Genomic DNA, 25,196 nt, shown 5'->3' on the forward strand with positions numbered 1-25,196 from the left:
AGTATGAGCATGAGCCCACCACCTGTCCATGTCTACACTGTATACAGAATGTGTAAGTCCGAGCCCCCCCGTCTCATCACAGGCTCAAGACACTGCTCTCCCCATCCTCACTGCTTTATACTGAAGCTCTGCTCCTTCGCACCGGCTGCTGAGTATAAGCACTAGCCCATCCGCTAGCTCTCTTTCTCACTTTCCATCATACATATTTTTTAGTATAAGAATCTAATGTAGTTTTGAGTCATCTCCTGTTTTATCGGAGGTTCAGGATTCTTTTCTCCCCAGTGCTTGATAGTGAAGCTCTGCTTCCTCAGACTGGCTTCTTTATATATGAACTAGCCCAGCCTCTGGCTTTATGTCTGTCTCTTTTAATCTATCCTTTATACTGTTTAGTGAAATTATAAAGTAATTTTGAGTCTCCTCCTGTGTCTTCAAATTCTCGGGATTTTGCTCTCCCCATCCCCAGTAATTTATACTGAAGCTCTGCTTCTTCAGACGGGCTTCTGTGTATAAGGACTAGCCCATTGTCTAGCTTTCTTTCCATCTATCTACATCTATCATATATACTTTAGTACAAGTATATGGGGGTATTGTTAGTCACCTCCTGTCTCCTCAAAGTCTCAGGAGGGTGCTCTTCCCATCCCCAGTGCTTTACACTGAAGCTCTGCTTCTTCAGATTAGCCCATCCTTTAGCTCTCTGTCCATCTTTCTATCTGTCTCTTCAAAGTCTCAGGAGGGTGCTCTCCTTCGCCCTAGTGCTTTATACTGAAGCTCTGCTTCTTCAGACTGGCTTCTGTGTATAAGGACTAGCCCATTCTCTAGCTCTCTGTCCATCTCTCTATATCTGCCCTATATACTTTTAGAACAAGTATATGGGGGTATTCTTACTCACCTCCTGTCTCCTCAAAGTCTCGGGATTTTGCTTTTCCCATCCCCAGTGCTTTACACTGAAGCTCTGCTTTTTTAGACTAGCCCATCCTGTAGCTATTTGTCCATCTTTCTATATCTACCCTGTATACTTTAGTACAAGTATATGGGGATATTCTTAGTCTCCTCCTGTCTCCTCAAAGTCTCAGGAGGGTGCTCTCCCCCGCCCTAGTGCTTTATACTGAAGCTCTGCTTCTTCAGACTGGCTTCTGTGTATAAGGACTAGCCCATTCTCTAGCTCTCTGTCCATCTCTCTATATCTGCCCTATATACTTTTAGAACAAGTATATGGGGTTATTCTTACTCACCTCCTGTCTCCTCAAAGTCTCGGGATTTTGCTTTTCCCATCCCCAGTGCTTTACACTGAAGCTCTGCTTTTTTAGACTGGCCCATCCTGTAGCTATTTGTCCATCTTTCTATATCTACCCTGTATACTTTAGTACAAGTATATGGGGATATTCTTAGTCTCCTCCTGTCTCCTCAAAGTCTCAGGAGGGTGCTCTCCCCCGCCCTAGTGCTTTATTCTGCAACTCTGCTTCTTTACACTGGCTTCTGTGTATAAGGACTAGCCCTCCTCTAGCTCTCTTTCCATCTCTCCATATCTGCCCTATATACTTTAGTACAAGTATATGGGGATATTCTTAGTCTCCTCTTGTCTCCTCAAAGTCTCAGGAGGGTGCTCTCCCCCGCCCTAGTGCTTTACACTGCAGCTCTGCTTCTTTACACTGGTTTCTGTGTATAAGGACTAGCCCATCCTCTAGCTCTCTGTCCACCTCTCTATATCTGCCCTATATAATTTAGTCCTTCCTCGGGAAGGAATTTTTTCCCCAATGTTTAGCTTACTCTTTGCCACATGGGGTTCTTTTTTGCCTTCCTCTGGATCAACATGTTAGGTTAGGCTATGGGTTGAACTACATGGACCTAAAGTCTTCCTTCAACCTTAATAACTATGTTACTATGTAACTATATGGGGATATTCTTAGTAACCTCCTGTGTCCTAAAAGTCTCAGGAGGGTGCTCTCGCCAGTCCTAGTGATTTAAACCGAAGCTCTGCTTTTTTAAACTGTTTTTTTGTGTATAATCACTAGCCCATCATTTAACATGTAAATATTTATAATCTACAAGCAATAAACCAACCAAGTCGACGCTTTCTCACCTATGCTGAATCACGATAATACAATATTCTTAAAGGGGGAGAGGGTGGTTACTGCCCCCAGTGGTTGATCTGATAACTACAGGTATTTACAGGGTTATAGTAATCTAGAAGGACATTGAAGTAGTATGCAATCTTCCTCCTGCCTCATGAGACGGCTGCTCTACACCTCTCCAAGATTCACACTGAAGCTCGGCTCGTTTCGTTCTGATGGGAGAACCTCAATCTGCAAATTACTGCTCCCGAATATAAAAATATGCTGAAAATCCAGATTATACTCACGGGTCATTCGATTTGGGTATGAGGGTTCCCAGTTCTTTTATACGATCGTTGATGTTAAACCTTCTCCTTCGCTCAACTGCAGGAGGATAAAAGTGTAATACGTAAGCGGGAGCGGATGCATAACTTCGAAAAGCGATATTCCTATAATCTGGCATTTTACAATCTGATAATCCGGAATGTGCCATTTCAAAAAAATATGATAATCCGGCACCAATAAATTCCCATAGATGCTGGATTAATAGGACTACTGTTAATTCATCCTCCCTATTTAAATCATAGATTAAATTAAAGAACTGTTGAAACCTGCAGTAATGATATATGGCCACTAGAGGGAGATGTTGCACTTCCAAAAATTCAGGATCCCCATAATTTGGCCGTATAATGATGTTTGGGTCGTTAGGATGAGATTTACAGAAACGCAACTGATATAATTGCACAAGTGCGTACTAACGAATATTGCATAATATATTGTTTATGAGGTCACATGACAAGGAACCGGGATTCCACTTATGTGAAAAAAAATTCTACAAAAATGTTTAAGTTTTTGCAATTAATGCAAAATACAAGTCATTAAGTTTCTGCATTGAAATTGCATGTGATCAGACTATTAAAGGGTGTGAAAATGGCACTGGCACCATGCCAGCACTATATGTGCTGGGCTTATCTCTCCAGCCTCATACATAAGCTGCCATAATAACATCACTTGACAAACACACACTGAACTGTTTCAACGTACTAAGGTTATGATTGTCTTTCTTTTGCCTCTCCTTGGCGAGCGCTCTGGCCTCCGACTCTGAAAAAAAATATTTTTTTTAAGTTAGAAATTAAGTGATATGTAGAATGCAGGAATATAAGAGCTGATCGGGATCGACGTGATCGCTAAAAAATGTAGCAGAGCTGAGTTTGTGACTTGGCAGATCATGATGATATGGCTGTTGTTTTTCTTAGGCCTGTCCCACACGTCCAGATAATTCCGGTACTGGAAAAATCGGTACTGGAGTTATCCGTGTCCTTACGTGGCACATTAGTGTGGCACACGTGCTGCAGCCGTGTGCCGTGCAGGAGACAGCGCTACAGTAAGCGCTGTCCCCCCAGCTTGTGGTGCTGAAGCCCCATTCATTTATTCTCTCCAGCAGCGTTCGCTGGAGCGAAGGAATGAAAAATCTTTTTTTTTTTTGTTAAAATAAAGTTCCCGGTAATCTCCCCCCTCCCTCCCCCTGTGCGCCCGTCCGCTGGCATTAAAATACTTACCCAGCTCCCTCGATGCTTCCTCTCAGCATCGCTGCTTGTCCTCTATGAGCGGTCATGTGGTGCCGCTTATTACAGTGATGAATATGCGGCTCCACCTCCCATGGGGCTTCAGCACCACAAGCTGGGGGGACAGCGCTTACAGTAGCACTGTCTTGTGCACGGCACACGGACTGCACACAGACAGCATCCGTGTGCGGTACGTGTTTTACATGGACCCATGGACTTTAATGGGTCTGTGTGATCCGTGCGCTCCCACGAACACTGACATGTCTCCGTGTTTTTCAAACGGTCACACGGTCCGTGAAAACACGCTGACGTGCAGAGACACATTGATTTTAATGTGTCTACGTGAGTCAGTGTCTCCGGTACGTGAGGAAACTGTCACCTCACGTACCGGAGCCACTGACGTGTGAAACCTGCCTTACATAGGACTGCTGACAGACGAGCTACAATCTCCTGCTTCATTTACTTACTGATTTGTGGTGTTTTTTTTTCCTTGTTTTTAATTCGCACCTTGAAACCCTTTTAATTTGTGCCTTTTTTTAAAGTTTATATTACATGCTTTTTGTTTTTACATTTTTTTGTGCCTTTTTTTAAAGTTTATGTTACATTCTTTTTGTTTTTAGTTTTTTTTATGTGTGCCTTTTTATGCTTTTTGTTTTTACATTTTTTTATTTTGTGCTTTTTTTTACGTGTTTTTTTATTTAGAATTTTTTTTTATTTGTGCCATTTTAAAGTTTATTTTACATACTTTTTATCTATACATTTTCTTTTATGTTCATTATTGCGGCAGCGTTTAATGGTTTCCAGATGGTTTTTTTTTTTTTGCCTTTTTAAAAAGTTGCAAAACTTTTCTGCATAAATGTCCTCCAGTCTCCCTACTTCCTCTAGATACATATATGCTAGCCACCTTAGGGAGAGACCCAAGTTGGGCTAAATGTAGCGGGACGAAAGAGACCGAAAAGCCCTCTACTTAAAGGAAATACATAGTGGATGCTTTCCTGAAACGGAAAGTACTTGCAAGCAGCATAATACAAAGAATAGCAGGTTTACCCAGAATCCTTTGCAGTAGGCGGAGCTATGCAAATCATCTCTTTCCACCCCTGTCTAATCCACAGCGCTTGGAACCGCCAAGCGTGCAATGCTGCGGATTAGTTTCTAAATTTCGTCCCGCTACATTTAGCCCAACTTGGGTCTCTCCCTAAGGTGGCTAGCATATATGTATCGCTTGCTCACCGAGCCCCACTCCATACAGCCAACCAATTCCAGCCCTGTGCTGATGAGGGCCTAAAGCCCGAAACACGTGTCCACAGGTAGGAATTGGTTGGCTGTGTAAATTTAGAAACTAATCCGCAGCATTGCACGCTTGGCGGTTCCAAGCGCTGTGGATTAGACAGGGGTGGAAAGAGATGATTTGCATAGCTCCGCCTACTGCAAAGGATTCTGGGTAAACCTGCTATTCTTTGTATTATGCTGCTTGCAAGTACTTTCCGTTTCAGGAAAGCATCCACTATGTACTTCCTCTAGAGTGATTTTATGGAAGCCCATAAACTTTGCAACATTTTAACAGAACAGGCGACTTTTTGCAAAAATAAAAATAAACAGATAACATTTAAAAAGTAACTGTAGCTTTAATTTTTATTTAATATGATATATTATTAAATATTATCATATTTTTTTATTTCTTTTAAAAAGTAACTATACATTTAATTTTTATTTTATAAATCCATAGTAAACTTGAAAATAAGAAACTTTGTAACATATCTTATCAGAGAAATCCGCTTCTTTCCAGGAGGAGAAAGAAGTGGATTTTTCTAATGATATATATTACAAAGTTTCTTATTTTCACACATTTTGGGGGAAACAAAATAGACAAAAATGAAGAGCACTTTTGATTTTGTGCACAAATTTTTGCCATTTTGAAGGATATGGCATGAAAAAATTTCAATGAGTTCCCCAAGAACAGAAAAATTACAAAAATAAAAAAACAAATGATGAATCGGGGGTCTTTATTTTTTAACTGATAGCATATAAAGGTCCTGAAATGAAATTTTTATTTTGGCCACTAGATGGCAGTCTGCACCCATCGTTATCATTGCCATGACTTATCATAAGCAAGATGCAAAATCATTAGATTTCCGCCATTACTGGTCTGGCAGTGTGAAGATTGCATGGACTATGGTGGTGATAAAATTGAGGTGTGTTCACACTGTCTTTATCTGCCATTTTTTTTTTATAAAAATAGGGAAAAAGGAAAAAATGGGAAGAAAATAAGTCAGCTCACCAATCCCTCAACAGTGCAATGATGTCCATGCACGGAGCCGCCTTGGTCAAGGGCGTAGTCCAGAGCCAGCAATGAAAAAGAAAAAATAATCTCCAGCATGGATCTTCTAAAAAGTCAATTTATTGAAAACACTTTAAAATGCAAACATTTGCAAAAAAGAGATGGGGGTCCCAGGTGGTCAACGCCGACGCGTTTCGACCATCAGGTCTTAGTCCATTTTTTTTTTATGGAAAATGCCACAATACTCACAATACAAGTCATCTTCTTGCACTTTTTTTGTGAAAAATATATACTGGTGCTTAATTGCTTAATAGAAATGAAAAGATACTTGGAAAATGGTGTTAAAAAAACACTGAAAATAAAAACTTGGAAAATGGTGTTAAAAAAACAAAATAAAAACTTGGAAAATGGTGTTAAAAAAAACCAGAAAATAAAAACTTGGAAAATGGTGTTAACACTGAAAATAAAAACTTGGAAAATGGTGTTAAAAAACAGAAAATAAAAACTTGGGAAATGGTGTTAAAAAACACTGAAAATAAAAACTTGGAAAATGGTGTTAAAAAAACACTGAAAATAAAAACTCGGAAAATGGTGTTAAAAAACACTGAAAATAAAACTTAAAAAAAAAACTATAAAAAAACTTAAAAAACTTCTGAGAAAAGGAGGCATATTCTGCTTGAGAGCTATTTTTACTAGGCAGAAAAAGATGCAGTGTGAATACGCCCTAAAGATACCATTTTTATAAGCGCTACATTCCCTACAAGGCTTTGTGCTCAGTTTATATTGTCAGATCAGGCTCATCGTTTCCTCTAAATACATATATATGCCAATAAGTCATTTTCTTTGTATCTATTGTCTGGCTGCAGAATGAGCTAACTGAGGGTCCATCAGTGAGCTCAGTCTGACTATTCGATGGAGAGTTTGTTTTTTCTGAGCTCTTCTCAGCTGATTTATGACCGCAGACCACATCAAAGTTGAAATGTGCAAGAAACAAAGAGCCTGTAAAAGCCAAACGGTGCAAAATGTTTACATAAAATAGCAAAAAAAAAAGATTTTTAGCCCAAAATACGTGGATTTAAGAAAAAAAAATGGCTTCAAAAGTCAACAACTTCTTTTAAAGGGGTCGTCTGGGCATGGGGATCGGATGATTCGTCTAGAGTGGTTGCTGTATTTGGCAATCGTTTTCCAAACATCGCAATCTCAGGCAAAAAGGGTGAAAAATTAAAAATATGAAAAATGCACAAACAGGAGAAAAATACAAAACCCCTGAAGTCAGTGCAGAGATTACGGCTTCAGAGTCTGCATGGAGAATAATCTACTCCCGTGACCCGCATGCAGTGCTGGGACTTATAGTTCCCAGAACTGGAGGGACGCACTGCATGCCCTGACCAGCAGGGGGCAGTATTTTATATGCAGACCTGCAGAGGGGTTCTAGCTGAAATCTACACGTTTCCGCTTTATGACAGCTGCAAAGCAGCAGGTTGCTTTACTGCTTGCTGCGCTACAGGGGGGAAAACACCGTATAAGTCATAGGTGGACTATGCGGGGGATTCTTTGGAGGATAATGGGGTCAAATTTTAAATTTTTTGTTCAAAGTTCAACTTTAAAAGCGTTTAAGATTAACCTTAATATTGATTAGTTTGGAAAAGATAGGCTTTTAACCCCTTCCCAACTAATTCAATTTGCACCAAATGTGCACAATTTTTAATAAATCTGCAAATTTTTAATTTAGGCAGATTCACCTATCTATAGACCTCACCTGATTCACGACAACCGCACCAATCAGATAAGAGGGTCCTAATCATTACTCCAGAACAGCGCCATGGGTACAGTAGTGGCTGACACTGGTACTGCAGCTCAGCCCCATTTATGAGAATAGGTGGAAGCTGCAATACCAGGTTCAGCCACACTCACATGTACGGCGCTGTGCCAGGGTAACATATGTACGTGTGATGTATGGAGTCAGATTCCCGGGGATATCGATGGATTATCGATCCTTTCATTTTCCTGGATGTATCTCATGGATCTGGCTGTAGTAACTCGCTCCAAGTCTGAACCTCTCTATTATGTAAGTCATTTACCTGTAAGCTCCCGTTTGATATTGGGAAGATTAGCAGGACATGAATTACTGATATCTAACCCTGGAGCTGGCATACCTTGATTTCCATAAATGTCAATCAAACTTGCAGATACGGGCATCTGGAAAAAAAAAAGAAAAAAAATGTAGATAAATGTTCTATATTTATCTAAAAGGGTAAAATACAGATAAGTCTACAGGATCAAAGATGAAGGGGTTAATGGAGATCGATCAAATTTAAAGTCACAGCTGAAGTAAAATAATTTTTGGGAAACTTACATGGGGGAGGTATGATCCAGCTTGTCTTACCTGCAAAAAAATAAAACCTAAATCTGTTCTAACAATGTATAATGAACAGTGACGGGTACACAAAGCAAATTATCATTGAAGTCACCCCCACCCCCCAAAAAAGAAAAATAATATATTATATTTATACACTAATTATAAACAAAAATTTTCACAATTTACATTTTTTCTAAATGTAAAAAAAAAATTAAAAAAAATATATATATATATAATATATAATAATAATGAATACTAATATATTTATAATATCTAATATATAATGGAATAATTATAATATAATTATAATATAACTTTATAAAATATAATATATACATATATATATATTACACTATTATTATACATTAATTTTAAATTATTATATATTAATTTTACATTATTATATAATAACATTAAATTACTGTATATATGTTTGTGTATTTATATATATATATATATATATATATATATATACATTATATACATAAATACACAAACATATATACAGTAATTTAAAGTTATTATATAATAATAATAATAGTAAATAATAATAATAGTAAAAAAAATTATATATATATATATATATATTTATATATAATTTTTTTTTACTTCTAAGCTGTAATGGAGGTTATCCCAGAAATGGCTCAATAGAATTAAATAGAAGAGGGATTTAATTTTTTATTTTTTTTATTTATTTATTTATTTATTTTCAGTTCAATGCACTTATTTGGGGGTAAAAATCACTTCTGCAGTTTGGCTTCATTAAAAATTTTGCACCGTTTGTCTTTGACCAACTCTTTTTTTTCTTGCACATTCAACGTCTGTTGTCCTAAATTAGCTGAGAGGAGCTCCGAAAAAGACAGATAAAAGAGTAACAAGCTCTCCCATTGGCCAATCAGCGTGCGCTCACTGACGGACTCTCAGACAGTGCGACACAAAGGCGAAAAAGGTGCAAAAGTTTTAATGAAAAACCAACTATAAAAATGATTTTTTTAGCCCTAAAGAATAAAAACGTCTCCAAACATGGAAAACTCTTTTAAAAAACCACAATGCCGTTATCATTATATCACTTGGCAACTGAAGAAAATCTAGAGCGTGCAACAGCGTGGGAGTCGTACTGATCGCCATTCATCTTTCTCAAGAATAAATTGGATTAAAAAGCAGTTTATATAATAAAAAAAAACTAATACATACATTAAAAAAAATGTTAATTTCCATCTTTTATCACAGTGTTATTTTCAGTTCTAAAATTCTATTCTAGTTTATTTTGTATTATCTATATCAAAGTGGCTTTAAAACCCCAGCAACAAATGGAATCAATGGTTAAAATTATGGTTTCCTGCAGCCGCCACTAGAGGGAGCTATCTGAGTTGTCAGTGAATTCGATCTATGAACTGTATTCAGTTAGCTCCCTCTAGTGGTGGCTTTAGGAGGTGAAGACATTATCATTTTACATCTATGGCCACATACAAGATTGTGCATTGTATCATATATCAGGAAAATTAAGCTCTGGATGATATGAAGATATATTAAGAAATGAAAAAGCACAAAATGAGCTCCTTTCTTTTTTCTAGGTCCGTTAGACAATGAATGGAGCAAAGGACGAGCATGTACATGTTCAACAGAGAGCCCCATTCTCAGAGTCGCCGGGGGTCCTAACACTTAACACCCCAGCAATCAGTAAATCATCACCCATCCTATGCCTGTGGATACAAAATAACTTAAAATTCCGGGTTCACCCCCTTTATACTTAGTATATAGTCTCCAACCTAGACATGTCTACAAGCCGCCTTCTGGAGTAAATCTAAGACTTGCGACACGCGGCCGTGCATAAACTCTTATCAAATAATGCAACATGACCTTAATGATGTGTAATAGTGTAATAGACGTATAATAACACAAATAGTTACTAGGGAACACCGCCGTACCGTGTTTGCCATCTGCATTGCCGGATCCATCAAGAGAATGTCTTCGTTATAACTAGATTCCAAGCTTATAATGTCGTCAATCACGTCGTCCATCTGCAAAAAGTAAAGAGGTAATGGTTCGGAGTTCAGCTTTCATGACTAATTCTCCAGCATAGACAAATGCCAGTTGTCTGTAGTCGCCACTAGAGGGAGCTCACCGCATACAGACTAACACTGCTCCCATTTAACTCAACATTTTGAGTGAGCTCCCTCTAGTGGCCACTATCACAAATTCTAGAGCTGCATCTAATAAACACGGGAGGTGACGTCATCCTGGCAGCAATCTGATATCGATCGATGATCCTAAAGATAAGCCAATAAATACTGTAGTCCTGGAAAAATTATGTTACAAGTTAGAGTAGCAAATGTAAATGCCGCTGTTCTTCTGAATCCGGCGATGTCTTTCTTTTTTTCCTGCTCCTCTCCGTTCCTGAGATATGGCCCTTTCTTTGCTGTATATAAATCTACTCATGGGCGTGTCCCTCTTGGAGTTATCTATTGAATAGAATTGAGGAACACGCCCACTTGGCTAAAAAGACTAGAATTACATGCAGGGAAGAAGTGGTCATATCTCAGGAACGGAGAGGCGCAGGAACAAAAGAAAAACATCGCCGGATTCAGGAGAAAAGCAGCATTTACACTATATATATATATATATATATATATATATATATATATATATATATATATATAACAAATGACAGGCCCTCTTTAAAGGGGACCTGTCACCCCAAAAATCGCGGGTGAGGTAAGCCCACCAGCATCAGGGGCTTATCTACAGCATTCTGTAATGCTGTAGATAAGCCCCTGATGTTACCTGAAAGAGGAGAAAAAGATGTTATATTATACTCACCCAGGGGCGGTCCCGCTGCTGGTCCAGTCGGATGGGCGTCTCTGGTTCGCTGCGGCGCCTCCTATCTTCTTTCCATGACATCCTCTTCTGATCTTCAGCCACGGCTCCGGCGCAGGCGTACTTTGTCTGACCTGTTGAGGGCAGAGCAAAGTACTGCAGTGCGCAGGCGCCGGGCCTCTCTGACCTTTCCGACGCCTGCGCACTGCAGTACTTTGTTGTGCCCTCAACAGGGCAGACAAAGTACGCCTGCGCCGGAGCCGTGGCTGAAGATCAGAAGAGGACGTCATGGAAAGAAGATGGGAGGCACCGCAGCGGACCACAGACACCCATCCGACCTGACCAGCAGCGGGACCGCCCCTGGGTGAGTATAATCTAACGTCTTTTTCTCCTCTTTCAGGTAACATCGGGGGCTTATCTACAGCATTACAGAATGCTGTAGACAAGCCCCTGATGCCGGTGGGCTTACCTCACCCGCGATTTTCGGGGTGACAGGTTCCCTTTAAATGGATTATATTGCTAGGTGGAGCTTACCATGCAGCTCCCATTCAGCTCAATATAAAATGTATGCAGCTTGCTCCCCCTAGTGGTGGATATGAGCAAAAAGAATTTTAATATTTAAAGAATAAGGAAAAATGTTGATATCCCATCGTGAATAGACATTTTGACTAGTGATGGTCTAAATAATGAGACCCCCCCACAATCATAAAAACCAAGGGCCAAAACAGCTCAACTGAGCCCATCTCTGCTTTTCCAGCTGCTGCCCTAGACTCCCGCTAACCGAAACTTCTGACATATGAAAAGTTTTCAAAAGTGATTTTTTTTTCTTCTTTATCTCTAAGTATTTGGAGCTCTGCATCACCCCTCCCCCCCCCCCCAAAAAAAAGGAAATTTGGACATAAAGCAAAAAAGTTTTAGAAGTTGGGGGTACACTCTAATTAGGTGGAATCACATAAATTTGATTTGCTATCTTCCTTTTTTCGGAAAGGTTAATTCAATGATTGTATATTTACGTCTGCATCATTAGCGTCTGAAGCGGATTTATTTATGGTCGATTCTATTTGTGGAGTTCACACCTCGAAGAGTTACGCAAAGTAAAGTTTTATTAATTCCAGGTTTTCTATTTAACATGTTAATGAGATAAGGAAGGAAATCTGAAGCTCTGTGACCTCGAAACCTTTTATAGACGTCCCAACACTGTATATAGCAATCATTAATGCAGTTCCTTCTAAATACGACCTCCAAATTTCACAGCCACGTATGCAAATATCCAACATCTACAAATTCTGCAAGAGGATAGTCATTTGCATATCGAGCTAATCTGGGGTGTCACATCCTCACACCCTTGTATTTACCTGCAGTGAAAAAGGTGCGAACACCTCATTATTAAAAAGGAATTCTGTGACACTAATCATTTAAATATTTATCATAATTTTTCATTAAAAAAAAAAAAAAGTTTCTAGAAGTTTTTTTTTAATGAAGTGCAAATATAAAATGGAAGAAGAAGAAGCGATAGAAAGAAAATTCTAAATGACAATATAAAGGTATGAGTAATAAAAGAAAGGAGAAAGAAGGAAAAGAAAGAGTAAAAAAAAGAAGGAAAAGAAAGGAGGAACAAGGAAGACGAGAAAAATAAAAGCAATAATAGAATGAAGAATGAGGAAGAATAAAATGTAAAAGACAGAGAAAAATAAAGCAAGAATAGAAAATAATACAAGAAAGGAGAAAGAAAGAAAAGAAAAAGTAAAAACAAAGAAGGAAAAGAAAGGGGGAACAAGGAAGAGGAGAAAGATAAAAGCAATAATAGGGAAAAGAAAGGGAAAGAATGAGGAAGAATAAAGCGTAAAACAAGGCAGAGAAAAAAATAAAGCCAGAAAGAAATAAAAGAATAATGAAAAGAACTAGGAAGAAGAAAAAGTAAAAGAAGACGGAGGGAAAAGAAAGTTGCAATAAATAAGAAAAGAAACAAGAGAAAGTAATAAAAGAATAAAAGATAAGGAACTGAATAAAAGAAATGAACAAGGGGAAGAAAATTAAAGAAGAAAAGGAAAAAAACAAAGAATAAGTAAAGAGAAAGAAAATAAGAAGAAAATAAAAGAGAACGGAAGATGAGGAAATAAAATATGAGGATAGAAGGAAAATACGAAGAAGGGCAGAAAAGTGAGAAATAAAGTAATGAGAAGTAGAAAAATAAGTAGAAAATGTAAATGAAGGAGAAAAAAGTAAGAAAAATATAAAAAAAGAAGGAGGATGCAAAAGAAGAGGAAGAAAAGAAGAAAAATGAAAAAGTGAAATAAGGAACAGGAGAACTGAGAAAAAAGACGTAAAAGATGAAGGAAGAAAAAAATATAAGAATGAAGGAAAAAGAGGATGAAAAAGTCTGAAAATAAAAACTCAAATAAAAAATGTGGCCCAAGAAAGTATTTTTTTAAACCTTTAGCTAGATTTTACTTGTGATGTTAGCAGTAGCACAGGTAATAAGAGAAGTGACCCTATCGGAGGAGTGATACTCACTTCTTTCTCGCAGGTTGTACTCAGAGTCAGCATGGCCATGGGACTGTTGGGTGCGCTGCTCCCCGGCGGCATCATGTGCTCCCCAGGTTGGTTCGGACAGGGCAGACTTAGTGCTTTGTTGGGATGCTTGGCTGTCGTTAGGTACTGCTGCACCTGTTGCTTTTGTGCTTGTTGGATGTGGTATTTCGTAGGATTTTCAAGGTGAGTCTGCACCTGGAAGAAAAAAATGGGGATGAATTATTGGTCTCATATTAAGCCGCGGCCGTCAGAACATGCAAGGAGTTGGCAAGCCCGAACATAGGCCCCTTCTTTGTAAGATCTAGGTGAAGACAGCCTAAAGTTATCTAGTCAACTACAAAAAATGGCAACATTTTTGGAAAAATTTTGTGGAAAATTAAAAATCCAAAAATTGATATTTTCAATTATTTTTGACATTGGAAAAGTCAGGTCATTAAAGCCATGGACTATGGCTATGGGTATCACAGGGGTTATTACCAAAATATGCCAAAAAATACATTCTATCGAATAGACGAAAATTCATCCCCGTGATACCGGCCCCGATCCTGAGCTGTCATATTAACAAACAGATTTGGGGTTGTGAGGTTTGTAAAATGGCAGAAGACATTGGTGCTACCATTATACCGGTAGCACCAAATGCCACCCCCCCCCCCCCCCCCCCAAATAAGGCCAAATCCCCTTAAAACTACACTCACTCTTTTTTTTTTTAAATACATAAGTAAATAATCAGGCAACAAGTTATTTCTTAATACTTTTCCTTATTTTCAAAAACTTTCGAAAGTGAGTAAAGTGTGTATTTTTTAACCTTTTCCGAGTGTCCAATACTTGGCTATATTTACCTTACATTATATACTACTCATAAGACATAACGTATGTAAGGTTTTTAAAATTTTCATTTTTGCTTTTTATAATTTGCAGGTTTTATTTTCAATTTTTGAACCAAAACCGTGAAGTATTTATACAGCATCTAATCGAAAAAAAATATCTAGATATTTCCCAGGAGTCAAAAGCCAATTTAGGGTAAATGTTTTTCCTTTTAAAAATCTACGAACAAAACTAATTAAAAACAAAAAAAAAAATACATTAATAAAATAACCATATATCAAAAACATAGAAAAAGCACCAAATTGCTAATAACTGAACTATTGATAAAACTAAGGAATAGAATTAATTTTCAAAATGTTTAATTACTTAAAGAAGGAAAAAACGTACGGAATTTACACATTTTTTGCGATAAATTGATGAACTGTTAAAAAGATAAAAGTCCGTTGCACAAGATGAAGGATGAAGACAATAGATTTACTTTCAATACTATCACGATGCCAAATTCAAGACATAAAAAGTTGTAAAAAACAAATATATAAATGTAGCAAAAATAATACATAAAATAATAATAAATAAATAAATAATCGGAATCTCACCTGGTAATGGTTGTAGTCAAGCATTTCCAGCATATTAGTTTGAGCTTTAACCTAAATCCTTTAATTTTGGCTCAGGAGCGCAGCCTTACACAACCACCACAAACAAGTTTTTTTTTTAAAGTGTGCTAAAGAAACTTCATTACTGGAGTCCAGGGCTTATAATAAGCTCAGCTAATTAGTTACGCGTGTAAAGAAACAAACGCTTCATACAAGAGGCTTTTTCGGAGGCAATGCCAGTGTAGCTATTTATTTGGATACTATTTTTTTTTAACGACTTTGACATCATGCTTTTTCATAAACATAAAAGGATCTCTTTAAGGAGGCTGTGTTATCAAAGTCAAATTGACAAAGCGCTCCAGGCGTTCCGTCTATTCATCTTTTGTTCCAGTGCTACTGATACACAAAGGCATGCCTTCTAATCCATAAGGTTAAAAAGTTGTTCTTTTTTTTTCCATTCTATTTTCCATTTCTTTTTAAATAAAATTTCTACGCATAAGTTTCCATCACACGTGTACAGTTTCCGTTTATTCCTACTATGGGACGGTTCCACCATTTATATGCTCAAGTGATAAGTTGTATCAGGACTCAATGTAAATTTGTGGTCCAGGTTTGGGGTCGGAAGACAATTCGCCACTGATTGGGGAGGATGGGTCTAGTACTAAAGGTGGTCATGTACATTAGGCGACCGTTAGTGGTGTGAATGGGCGCCAATGGAAAATTTGGACCTCAGCCCCAATGCATGTTGGTCAGATGTATGGGCCCTTTTAGCATTCTAAATCCTATAAAGACATACTGTACATGATGCCCTTGCTCCAATTATGTACTAATGTCCCTCATCCTAGGCCCCTTCCAGTTGTATATATCTCCCATCCTGGAATATATGTTCCTTATTCTGGTATATATGACCTCCATCCTGAACCCATCCAGGTATATATGTCTCCTATCCAGGTATATATGTCTCCTATCCTGGCCCCATCCTGGTATATATGTCTCCCATCCAGGACCCATCCTGGTATATATGTGATCCATCTTGGTATATATGTCTCCCATCCTGGACCCATCCAGGTATATATGTCTCCTATCCTGGCCCCATCCTGGTATATATGTCTCCCATCCGGGACCCATCCTGGTATATATGTCATCCATCCTGGTATATATGTCTCCCATCCAGGATCCATCCTGGTATATATGTCTCCCATCCCGGTATATATGTCTCCCATCCGGGACCCATCCTGGTATATATGTCTCCCATCCTGGACCCATCCTGGTATATATGTCTCCCATCCGGGACCCATCCTGGTATATATGTCTCCCATCCTGGACCCATCCTGGTATATATGTCTCCCATCCGGGACCCATCCTGGTATATATGTCTCCCATCCTGGACCCATCCTGGTATATATGTCTCCCATCCGGGACACATCCTGGTATATATGTCTCCCATACTGGACCCATCCTGGTTTATATGTCTCCCATCCTGGACCTATCCTGGTATATTTGTCCCCCATTCTGGGCTCATCCTAGTGTTTACATCCACGGTTCTGCTGCTGTTCTTCAACAAATAAAAAAAACAATTTCACTCATCTTCCCCTGTTCCTACCGCGCGCACCGCCATCTGCTGTAGCCGGCGTAGAAGCTGGCAACTGACTTCAGCGTGCAAGCGACGGGAAGCTTATGACATCACTGCCATGTGCAGCAAGTGACATACAAGCCGCCGTCGGCTGCTGGCTTCTGATTGGCTGGCAGTGTGAATTGTGGTGCAGGGACCCGGCCACAGTGCACTTCACCTAAATGTGTGTCCTCGGAGGCATATCCAGCTGAAATGTGCACCAGCATTGACGAGCCCCCCTCCCGCAAGGGCGCAGTCACACACTCCCGCAGCCGCAATTATTAAGCCCCCGGCAAGCCTCTACCATGGCAGTGAATGGTGACTATACAGCTGTCAATGCATGGGTTAAAAAGAAAACTCTGGATGGCCTGTCCAAAAACAAATTCCATTCTGACCGATCATATTTTTGGCAATCACTGGACTTTTTGTACTTGATCCATTACTTACCATAAATATGTAGGACTTTTATTTTGCCTGTTCTAAATGGTTCCTATTTTACTTTTGTTCCTGCTCCTCTCATTCCGGAGATATGGCCCCTTCTTCTCTGTGTATAAATCTAGTCTATTTTTTTTCCAACTGGGCGTGGTCCTCAGGGAGGCGCCCACAGAGAAGAGTTGAGGACCACGGTCACTTGGCTAAAACTAAATGTATAAATTGATAATAGGGGTCCATATCTCAGGAACGGAGAGGTGCAGGAGCAAAAGAAAAACATCGCCGGATTCAGGGGAACGGCAGGTAAAACATTTTTAGACATTTTATAAATTTATAACAAGTGACAGGTTCTCCTTAAAGGAAACTGCATTGGCCTCATTTATTTAACCCTGCTGTTCTGTTCGGTCTGGGGAGACCTATTTTGAACTTTGGTATTTTTTGGGGTGTTCAAGATGCGGTTCTGAAACTTGTGGTTGATTGACTTAAATGAGGATGGGTCGGTCGGCCACGGGTTTCAGAGCCGCATCTTGAATATTTTAAAGAATATTGAAGTTCATTTTTGACCAACAGAACAGCAGGGTTAAGCCGCCTTCCCCAGAATTTGGGGGCATAAAACTGCTCGAAATGTCACAACATTATTGTGCTAAAAATGTGTGACTTTTGGCATCTTTACGCCATTAAGAGGTTACTGCATCCTAGCCCTCAGAGGACCCCCATAAGTGATATGGGATCTGAAATGGCCACTGCCGCAATTCATCCTAGCCCTACTCTGACCATCCTTACATAAGTAGAAGACCCCCCCATAAGTGATAAAGTAATTTAATGGGTTATTCCTTTTTTTCTATATGGATATTGTTGGATAGTGCTTGTAAAATAAACCACTTTTGCCATGTACTGCTTATTAAAATGTTCAGCCGTTCTTGAGATATTAACACTTTTCTTTTGTTTACAGCTCGTTGCCTAGGAGACCGACCACCACAGCTATCTAGCTTGTAGACACTGCATAGAATCTGGCCGAGATAAGTATGTCATTTTCACTCCGGCGAGTCTGGCCAACTTCAAAACAGTGATAACTAGCTCAATGGTCAAGAGACTGCAAGCATTTTGCATGTTCTGCTGTGTAGCTGCGGCGGTCGGTCTCCAAGGTAACAAGCTGCAAATAAAAGTGTTAATATCTCAAGAACGGTTGAGGATTTTAATAAGCAGTAAATTGCTAACTTTCTTGTATTGATACGCTCAATCCGACAATACCCATATATGAAGATGGGAATAACCCTTTGTTGAAATATACCATGGTTGTATTTGCAGACCAGGACAAAAACATTCCTTTTTTTAATCATAAACATTGTTGGTCCTATAGTATATGCTGTCTGTATCCCTGTATGTATACACGATGTATGACTTTGTGCTGTAAAATAGCAAAAACATAAGAGAACTTTATATTTTAGAAATGTAACCTTATAGTCGGATATAGTTGAAGGGGCGTCCATAAATGAAATTTGGGCATTTTCCTTGGCGTTATGTCATATCACCCCATCTCATCCCTTAAGAGGCATACTCTTGCCTCTTTTGTTAACCACTGCAATTAGGAAGGGGGTTGAGGTCAACTTGAGCTTGAGCCCCATCGTCTCCATGTATGTCCATATTCATCCTTTGGTTGTTTAAGTCAACCCGTCTGGAGCCATATCTGGAGGTCAACCTTGTCTTCAGTAACAAAGAGTCTCCCACCCCTCCTCTTACCCCTTAGGTCAACAAACTTTAAAGAAGCATTTGACAAGGGTCTGCCAAAAAACAAAAAGCCTCCTTATAATCAGACAACGGTGGACAAGTCAATGAAAGGAGACACAAGAGACAGAACGAGAAGATTCCGTGGAGAGATACGGAGCAAGGCTTGGTGGAACACGTTGGGTCGGACGTGCATGCTATGTTTGCTGTGATATCTTTTACCTCTCCTATATCAGCGCCAACCATAGGAAGTGGAGTGATATAAAGATGAGCTCGTACCGATCACGTCAAAACATCCGTACTCTCGGAAGCACCTTGTAGCCGACCTTATTAACTGCTTTACATGGTCAATGCTAGAACTAATTCTAGGGTTTACAGTTAATCAGGCATATTTGCTTTAGACAAAGCTCTGGTTTGTGCGAATGTCTCGTCTCTTAATGGGGCTGTAAAATGAGATTTGCTTTACACTCTTAACCAACAACTATATCAAATATCCATAATTTGTCAACTATCCATAATCCATGGCAAAATCAAGGACAGTAGCACACCTATTACCTTTTGAAGAAAGAACATGGCAATATGTATAAAGGTACGCACAATGCCCACTCCACACACAGTATGATGACCCCACAGTGCATTCCCCCACACAGTATGATGACCCCACAGTGCATTCTCCCACAGAGTATGATGTCCCCACGGTGCATTCCCCCACACAGTATGATGACCCCACAGTACATTCCCCCTCACAGTATGATGACCCCACAGTGCATTCCCCCACACAGTATGATGACCCCACAGTGCATTCCCCCTCACAGTATGATGACCCCACAGTGCATTCCCCCACACAGTATGATGACCTCACAGTGCATCCCCCACACAGTATGATGACCCCACAGTGCATTCCCCCACACAGTATGATGACCCCACAGTGCATTCCCCCACACAGTATGATGACCCCACAGTGCATTCCCCCACACAGTATGATGACCCAACAGTGCATTCCCCCACACAGTATGATGACCCCACAGTGCATTCCCCCACACAGTATGATGACCCCACAGTGCATTCCCCTACACAATATGATGACCCCATAGTGCATTCCCCCACACAGTATAATGACCCCACAGTGCATTCCCCCACACAATATGATGACCCCACAGTGCATTCCCCCACACAATATGATGACCCCACAGTGCATTCTCCCACACAGTATGATGACCCCACAGTGCATTCCCCCACACAGTATGATGACCCAACAGTGCATTCCCCCACACAGTATGATTACCCCACAGTGCATTCCCCCTCACAGTATGACCCCACAGTGCATTCCCCCACACAGTATGATGACCCCACAGTGCATTCTCCCACAGTATGATGACCCCACGGTGCATTCCCCCACACAGTATGATGACCTCACAGTGCATCCCCCCACACAGTATGATGACCCCACAGTGCATTCCCCCACAGTATGATGACCCTACAGTGCATTCCCCCACACAATATGATGACCCCACAGTGCATTCCCTCACACAGTATGATGACCCCACAGTGCATTCCCCCACACAATATGATGATCCCACAGTGCATTCTCCCACACAGTATGATGACCCCACAGTGCATTCCCCCACACAGTATGATGACCCAACAGTGCATTCCCCCACACAGTATGATGACCCCACAGTGCATTCCCCCACACAGTATGATGACCCCACAGTGCATTCCCCCACACAGTATGATGACCCCACAGTGCATTCCCCCACACAGTATGATGACCCCACAGTGCATTCCCCTACACAATATGATGACCCCACAGTGCATTCCCCCACACAGTATGATGACCCCACAGTGCATTCTCCCACAGTATGATGACCCCACAGTGCATTCCCCCACACAGTATGATGACCCAACAGTGCATTCCCCCACACAATATGATGACCCAACAGTGCATTCCCCCACACAGTATGATGACCCCACAGTGCATTCCCGACACAATATGATGACCCCACAGTGCATTCCCCCACACAGTATGATTCCCCCACCGTGCATTCCCCCACACTGTATGATTCCCCCACAGTGCATTCACGACACAGTATGATGACCCCACAGTGCATTCCCCCACACAATATGATTCTCCCACCATGCATTCCCCCACAGTAGATTGCCCACACGGTGCATTTCCCAACACAGCAATATGGCGCACACATGGCACACAGACCAATGTAAGTGAATGAACTAGTTCAGATGAGCATTTTTCCTTCTGAAGCGATTGTAAAAAAAAATAATGCAGAATGCACATAGGACTCAATAGGTGTGTACAAAAATGGATGCTGAATTGACATAATCAGTATGGCATCCCAGTTTATCACATTTACTGCAAAGTTTATGTCATGGCACTGTTGAATATCCTGAGGCTAGGGGCTCCTTCCCTATCCCTAAATCTAGGAGCACCCTAGCAAACCCTTCTACAAGCATTACTTTCGATGGTGAAGACGCTGGGATCACGTGCCTTGCTGAGCTCCTTAATCAGCCATTATCTGTCCCTTCCCCCACTCAGGAAAGTGGGGAGTTGTAGTGTATGAGAATAAACAATCCATATTAACAAGGAAAGATGTACAGGGATAAATGAAAATACCAATCATGCAAATATGCACTCACAAACAACAGAGTGGCACACCGAGAAATAAAGGAAGGAAAAACCAAATAGTAGAGGATGAAGGTATGTACATAGACAAATCACCAAGCATCACATCAAATGCCTCCAAAAACAACCAACACCCCCTACTCCTGCACCAGGCAGTATGAAACTAACACTGACAATCCCTGATTGGCGGAAGCGAGTATATATAGCTGAATGGAGTGGTCAACACTGAACAGCTGAGAGCATCAAAGCAGGAAAGCTCCAGGAGTTCTCAACTGAAAAGATTAACCCCTGCACTGCTAGAAGAAACCTGCACTGTTTAATATGATGGTGAAGTGCTTCTAATCAGTGCAGGAGCATGTGAAATCAGACTCCGTGGTCTTCTAGCTCATCTCTGTCATGGTCTAACTGCGACTAATTAACTCTAAGGGTACAACTCCTGCAAAAAAGGAGAGATCTCCCAGACTCGTGGAGGAGTTGACAAATCTGCCGGGTCACACCAAAACCTTCCCATAATGATTCCGAAAGGTTTGTTCTGAATTGGCATTTTATGCAGGAAGGGTGCAAAGTGTTTAGAGGGTGCACATTGTGGGAGCAGACTAGGGGCAGAGTAGGTCTGAAAATATCCAATGATTTGCCCCATAGACCACAAAACTCTTCCACCTCTGATGCCAATTTCAGAAAGTTGTCAAGCATGCCCGAAATTTCCTCAACAATGTCCCAAAACATAAAAACGACGTGACTACATAACTATTTATTTCTACCCCAATAATTGTAAAATTTTCAATGAAAGTATTGTGGCAGGACGATAGAAGATATTATATTTTTATTATAATTAATGGGCACGGACACATCTTTCATATAAGCCATAGAGGGTCCAACGGGTCGTGTTCCGGGAACATCGTCTATATTTTCACAGTAATTGATTGATCAACCCACGAATAAGTTTATGATGTTGGAATAATGGAGCTGGGACCGAGGGGGATGAGCATACCACAGATTTACAGAGGACATTCATTCGGCTCCGGGACAGAATAGACATTTGTTGTCTCTGAATTGCCGTAGGTCTTTGAGTTTATCATTTAAAAATAACTTATTTTTCTAGTCCCGTCTCCTGAGTGAATGGAAGTTTTTGTTATGTCAAAGATTGCAATATCATGGGATTTTGAGAAAAAGTTTAAAATATTTCAACATTTGGATTTTTAGTTAAACGATACATATTGAAGAAACGTTATACGGACAAAAGTGGTGGGACCCAAGTATTAATCACTGAATGATGCAGGCTTTTCAATCGGTCCCATTCCCCTTGGGTATAATCTCTTACCCCCGCCATGCCATCTGTCTATACTAACATGTCAGATTGGTAAATGGGGCAGACACTGACACCAGCCACGAGCCACCGGGGTAACAAGTCCATCCATGACATTTCTTCCTCCTAAATCTTTCCAACATCACCTGTGAGTGATATTATTGAGAAGTGGAAGGAGCCGCAGCAACTCGGCCACGAAGTGGAGACCCCGTAGCCTTAGAGAACAGGGGGCCGAATGCTGAGGAGCAGAGGACAGAAAAGTCACAACCGCTCTGCTGACCCCATAACTGCAGAGTCCAGACCTCCCCTGGAATTATCAGCACAAATACTGCGCGCCACCGGGAGCTTCATGGCCGAGCAGCTGCATGCAGCCGTACATCACCAAGGACTGGTCAAGGCCCCTCACCTCCAGTGAAGGGAAATCTTACTTCTTCAGTACAAAATACATGTTGCACAATTGTAGACTCCAAGTTTATGTAGCAGTTTAGGGAAGACCCTTTTATTTCCCCATGACGGTGCCCAGTGCACAAGGTCCATAAAGGCATGGTTGGGAAAGATTGTTGGCAGTCGACAACATAGATCCCGTACCTCAACCCCATTTAGAACATTTGTGAAGAACTGGACCAGAGATTGTGATCCCAACCTCTCCTCAACATCAAGGACTGACCTCACAAATGCACTTCTTGAAGCAGGGCAAAATAGTCAAGTTCCTATAGATATCTCCATTGTATTACTGATCCTGCACTGCTCACAAGTTACTTATTGTATTATACTCCAGAGCTGCACTCACTATTCTGCTGGTGCAGTCACTGTGTACATACATAACATTACTGATCCTGAGTTACATCCTGTATTACTCTCCAGAGCTGCACTCACTATTCTGCTGGTGCAGTCACTGTACATACATTACATTACTGATCCTGAGTTACATCCTGTATTATACCCCAGAGCTGCACTCACTATTCTGCTGGTGCAGTCACTGTGTACATACATTACATTACTGATCCTGAGTTACATCCTGTATTATACCCCAGAGCTACACTCACTATTCTGCTGGTGCAGTCACTGTGTACATACATTACATTACTGATCCTGAGTTACATCCTGTATTATACCCCAGAGCTGCACTCACTATTCTGCTGGTGCAGTCACTGTGTACATACATTACATTACTGATCCTGAGTTACATCCTGTATTATACCCCAGAGCTGCACTCACTATTCTGCTGGTGCAGTCACCGTGTACATACATTACATTACTGATCCTGAGTTACATCGTGTATTATACCCCAGAGCTGCACCCACTATTCTGCTGGTGCAGTCACTGTGTACATACATTACATTACTGATCCTGAGTTACATCCTGTATTATGCCCCAGAGCTGCACTCACTATTCTGCTGGTGCAGTCACTGTGTATATACATTACATTACTGATCCTGCACTGATCCTGAGTTACATCCTGTATTATACTCCAGAGCTGCACTCACTATTCTGCTGGTGCAGTCACTGTGTACATACATTACATTACTGATCCTGAGTTACATCCTGTATTATACTCCAGAGCTGCACTCACTATTCTGCTGGTGCAGTCACTGTGTACATACATTACATTACTGTCCTGAGTTACATCCCGTATTATACTCCAGAGCTGCACTCACTATTCTACTGGTGCAGTCACTGTGTACATACATTACATTACTGATCCTGAGTTACATCCTGTATTATACTCCAGAGCTGCACTCACTATTCTGCTGGTGCAGTCACTGTGTACATACATTACATTACTGATCCTGAGTTACATCCTGTATTATACCCCAGAGCTGCACTCACTATTCTGCTGGTGCAGTCACTGTGTGCATACATTACATTACTGATCCTGAGTTATCTCCTGTATTATACTCCAGAGCTGCACTCACTATTCTGCTGGTGCAGTCACTGTGTGCATACATAACATTACTGATCCTGAGTTACATCCTGTATTATACTCCAGAGCTGCACTCACTATTCTGTTGGTGCAGTCACTGTGTACATACATTACATTACTGATCCTGAGTTACATCCTGTATTATACCCCAGAGCTGCACTCACTATTCTGCTGGTGCAGTCACTGTGTACATACATTACATTACTGATCCTCAGTTACATCCTATATTATACCCCAGAGCTGCATTCACTATTCTGCTGGTGCAGTCACTGTGTACATACATTACATTACTGATCCTGAGTTACATCCTGTATTATACCCCAGACCTGCACTCACTATTCTGCTGGTGCAGTCACTGTGTACATACATTACATTACTGATCCTGAGTTACATCCTGTATTATACTCCAGAGCTGCACTCACTATTCTGCTGGTACAGTCACTGTGTACATACATTACATTACTGATCCTGAGTTACATCCTGTATTATACCCCAGAGCTGCACTCACTATTCTGCTGGTACAGTCACTGTGTACA

The 25,196-nt window shown here is 40.5% G+C and overlaps 1 protein-coding gene across 7 annotated transcripts in view; it reads right to left on the minus strand.

The window, feature by feature from the left end:
* MITF (melanocyte inducing transcription factor) overlaps positions 1 to 25,196 on the minus strand; it is a 216,138-nt gene that overhangs the window by 21,141 nt on the left and 169,801 nt on the right. For 3 of the 7 annotated variants that reach the window (XM_069736509.1, XM_069736508.1, XM_069736513.1), the window contains exons 3-8: positions 13,585 to 13,797; positions 10,182 to 10,274; positions 8,251 to 8,280; positions 8,051 to 8,093; positions 3,096 to 3,152; positions 2,360 to 2,435 (exon numbers count right to left, since the gene is read on the minus strand). In XM_069736509.1, coding sequence (XP_069592610.1) covers positions 2,360 to 2,435; positions 3,096 to 3,152; positions 8,051 to 8,093; positions 8,251 to 8,280; positions 10,182 to 10,274; positions 13,585 to 13,797 — 512 coding nt within the window. Of the gene's footprint in view, positions 1 to 2,359; positions 2,436 to 3,095; positions 3,153 to 8,050; positions 8,094 to 8,250; positions 8,281 to 10,181; positions 10,275 to 13,584; positions 13,798 to 15,023; positions 15,155 to 25,196 lie in introns of those variants that run through there. The other 4 variants (XM_069736512.1, XM_069736510.1, XM_069736514.1 and 1 more) reach the window with 3 other exon arrangements.

Source organism: Ranitomeya imitator, chromosome 8, assembly GCF_032444005.1.
Source record: "Ranitomeya imitator isolate aRanImi1 chromosome 8, aRanImi1.pri, whole genome shotgun sequence".
Classification (NCBI taxonomy): Eukaryota; Metazoa; Chordata; class Amphibia; order Anura; family Dendrobatidae; genus Ranitomeya; species Ranitomeya imitator.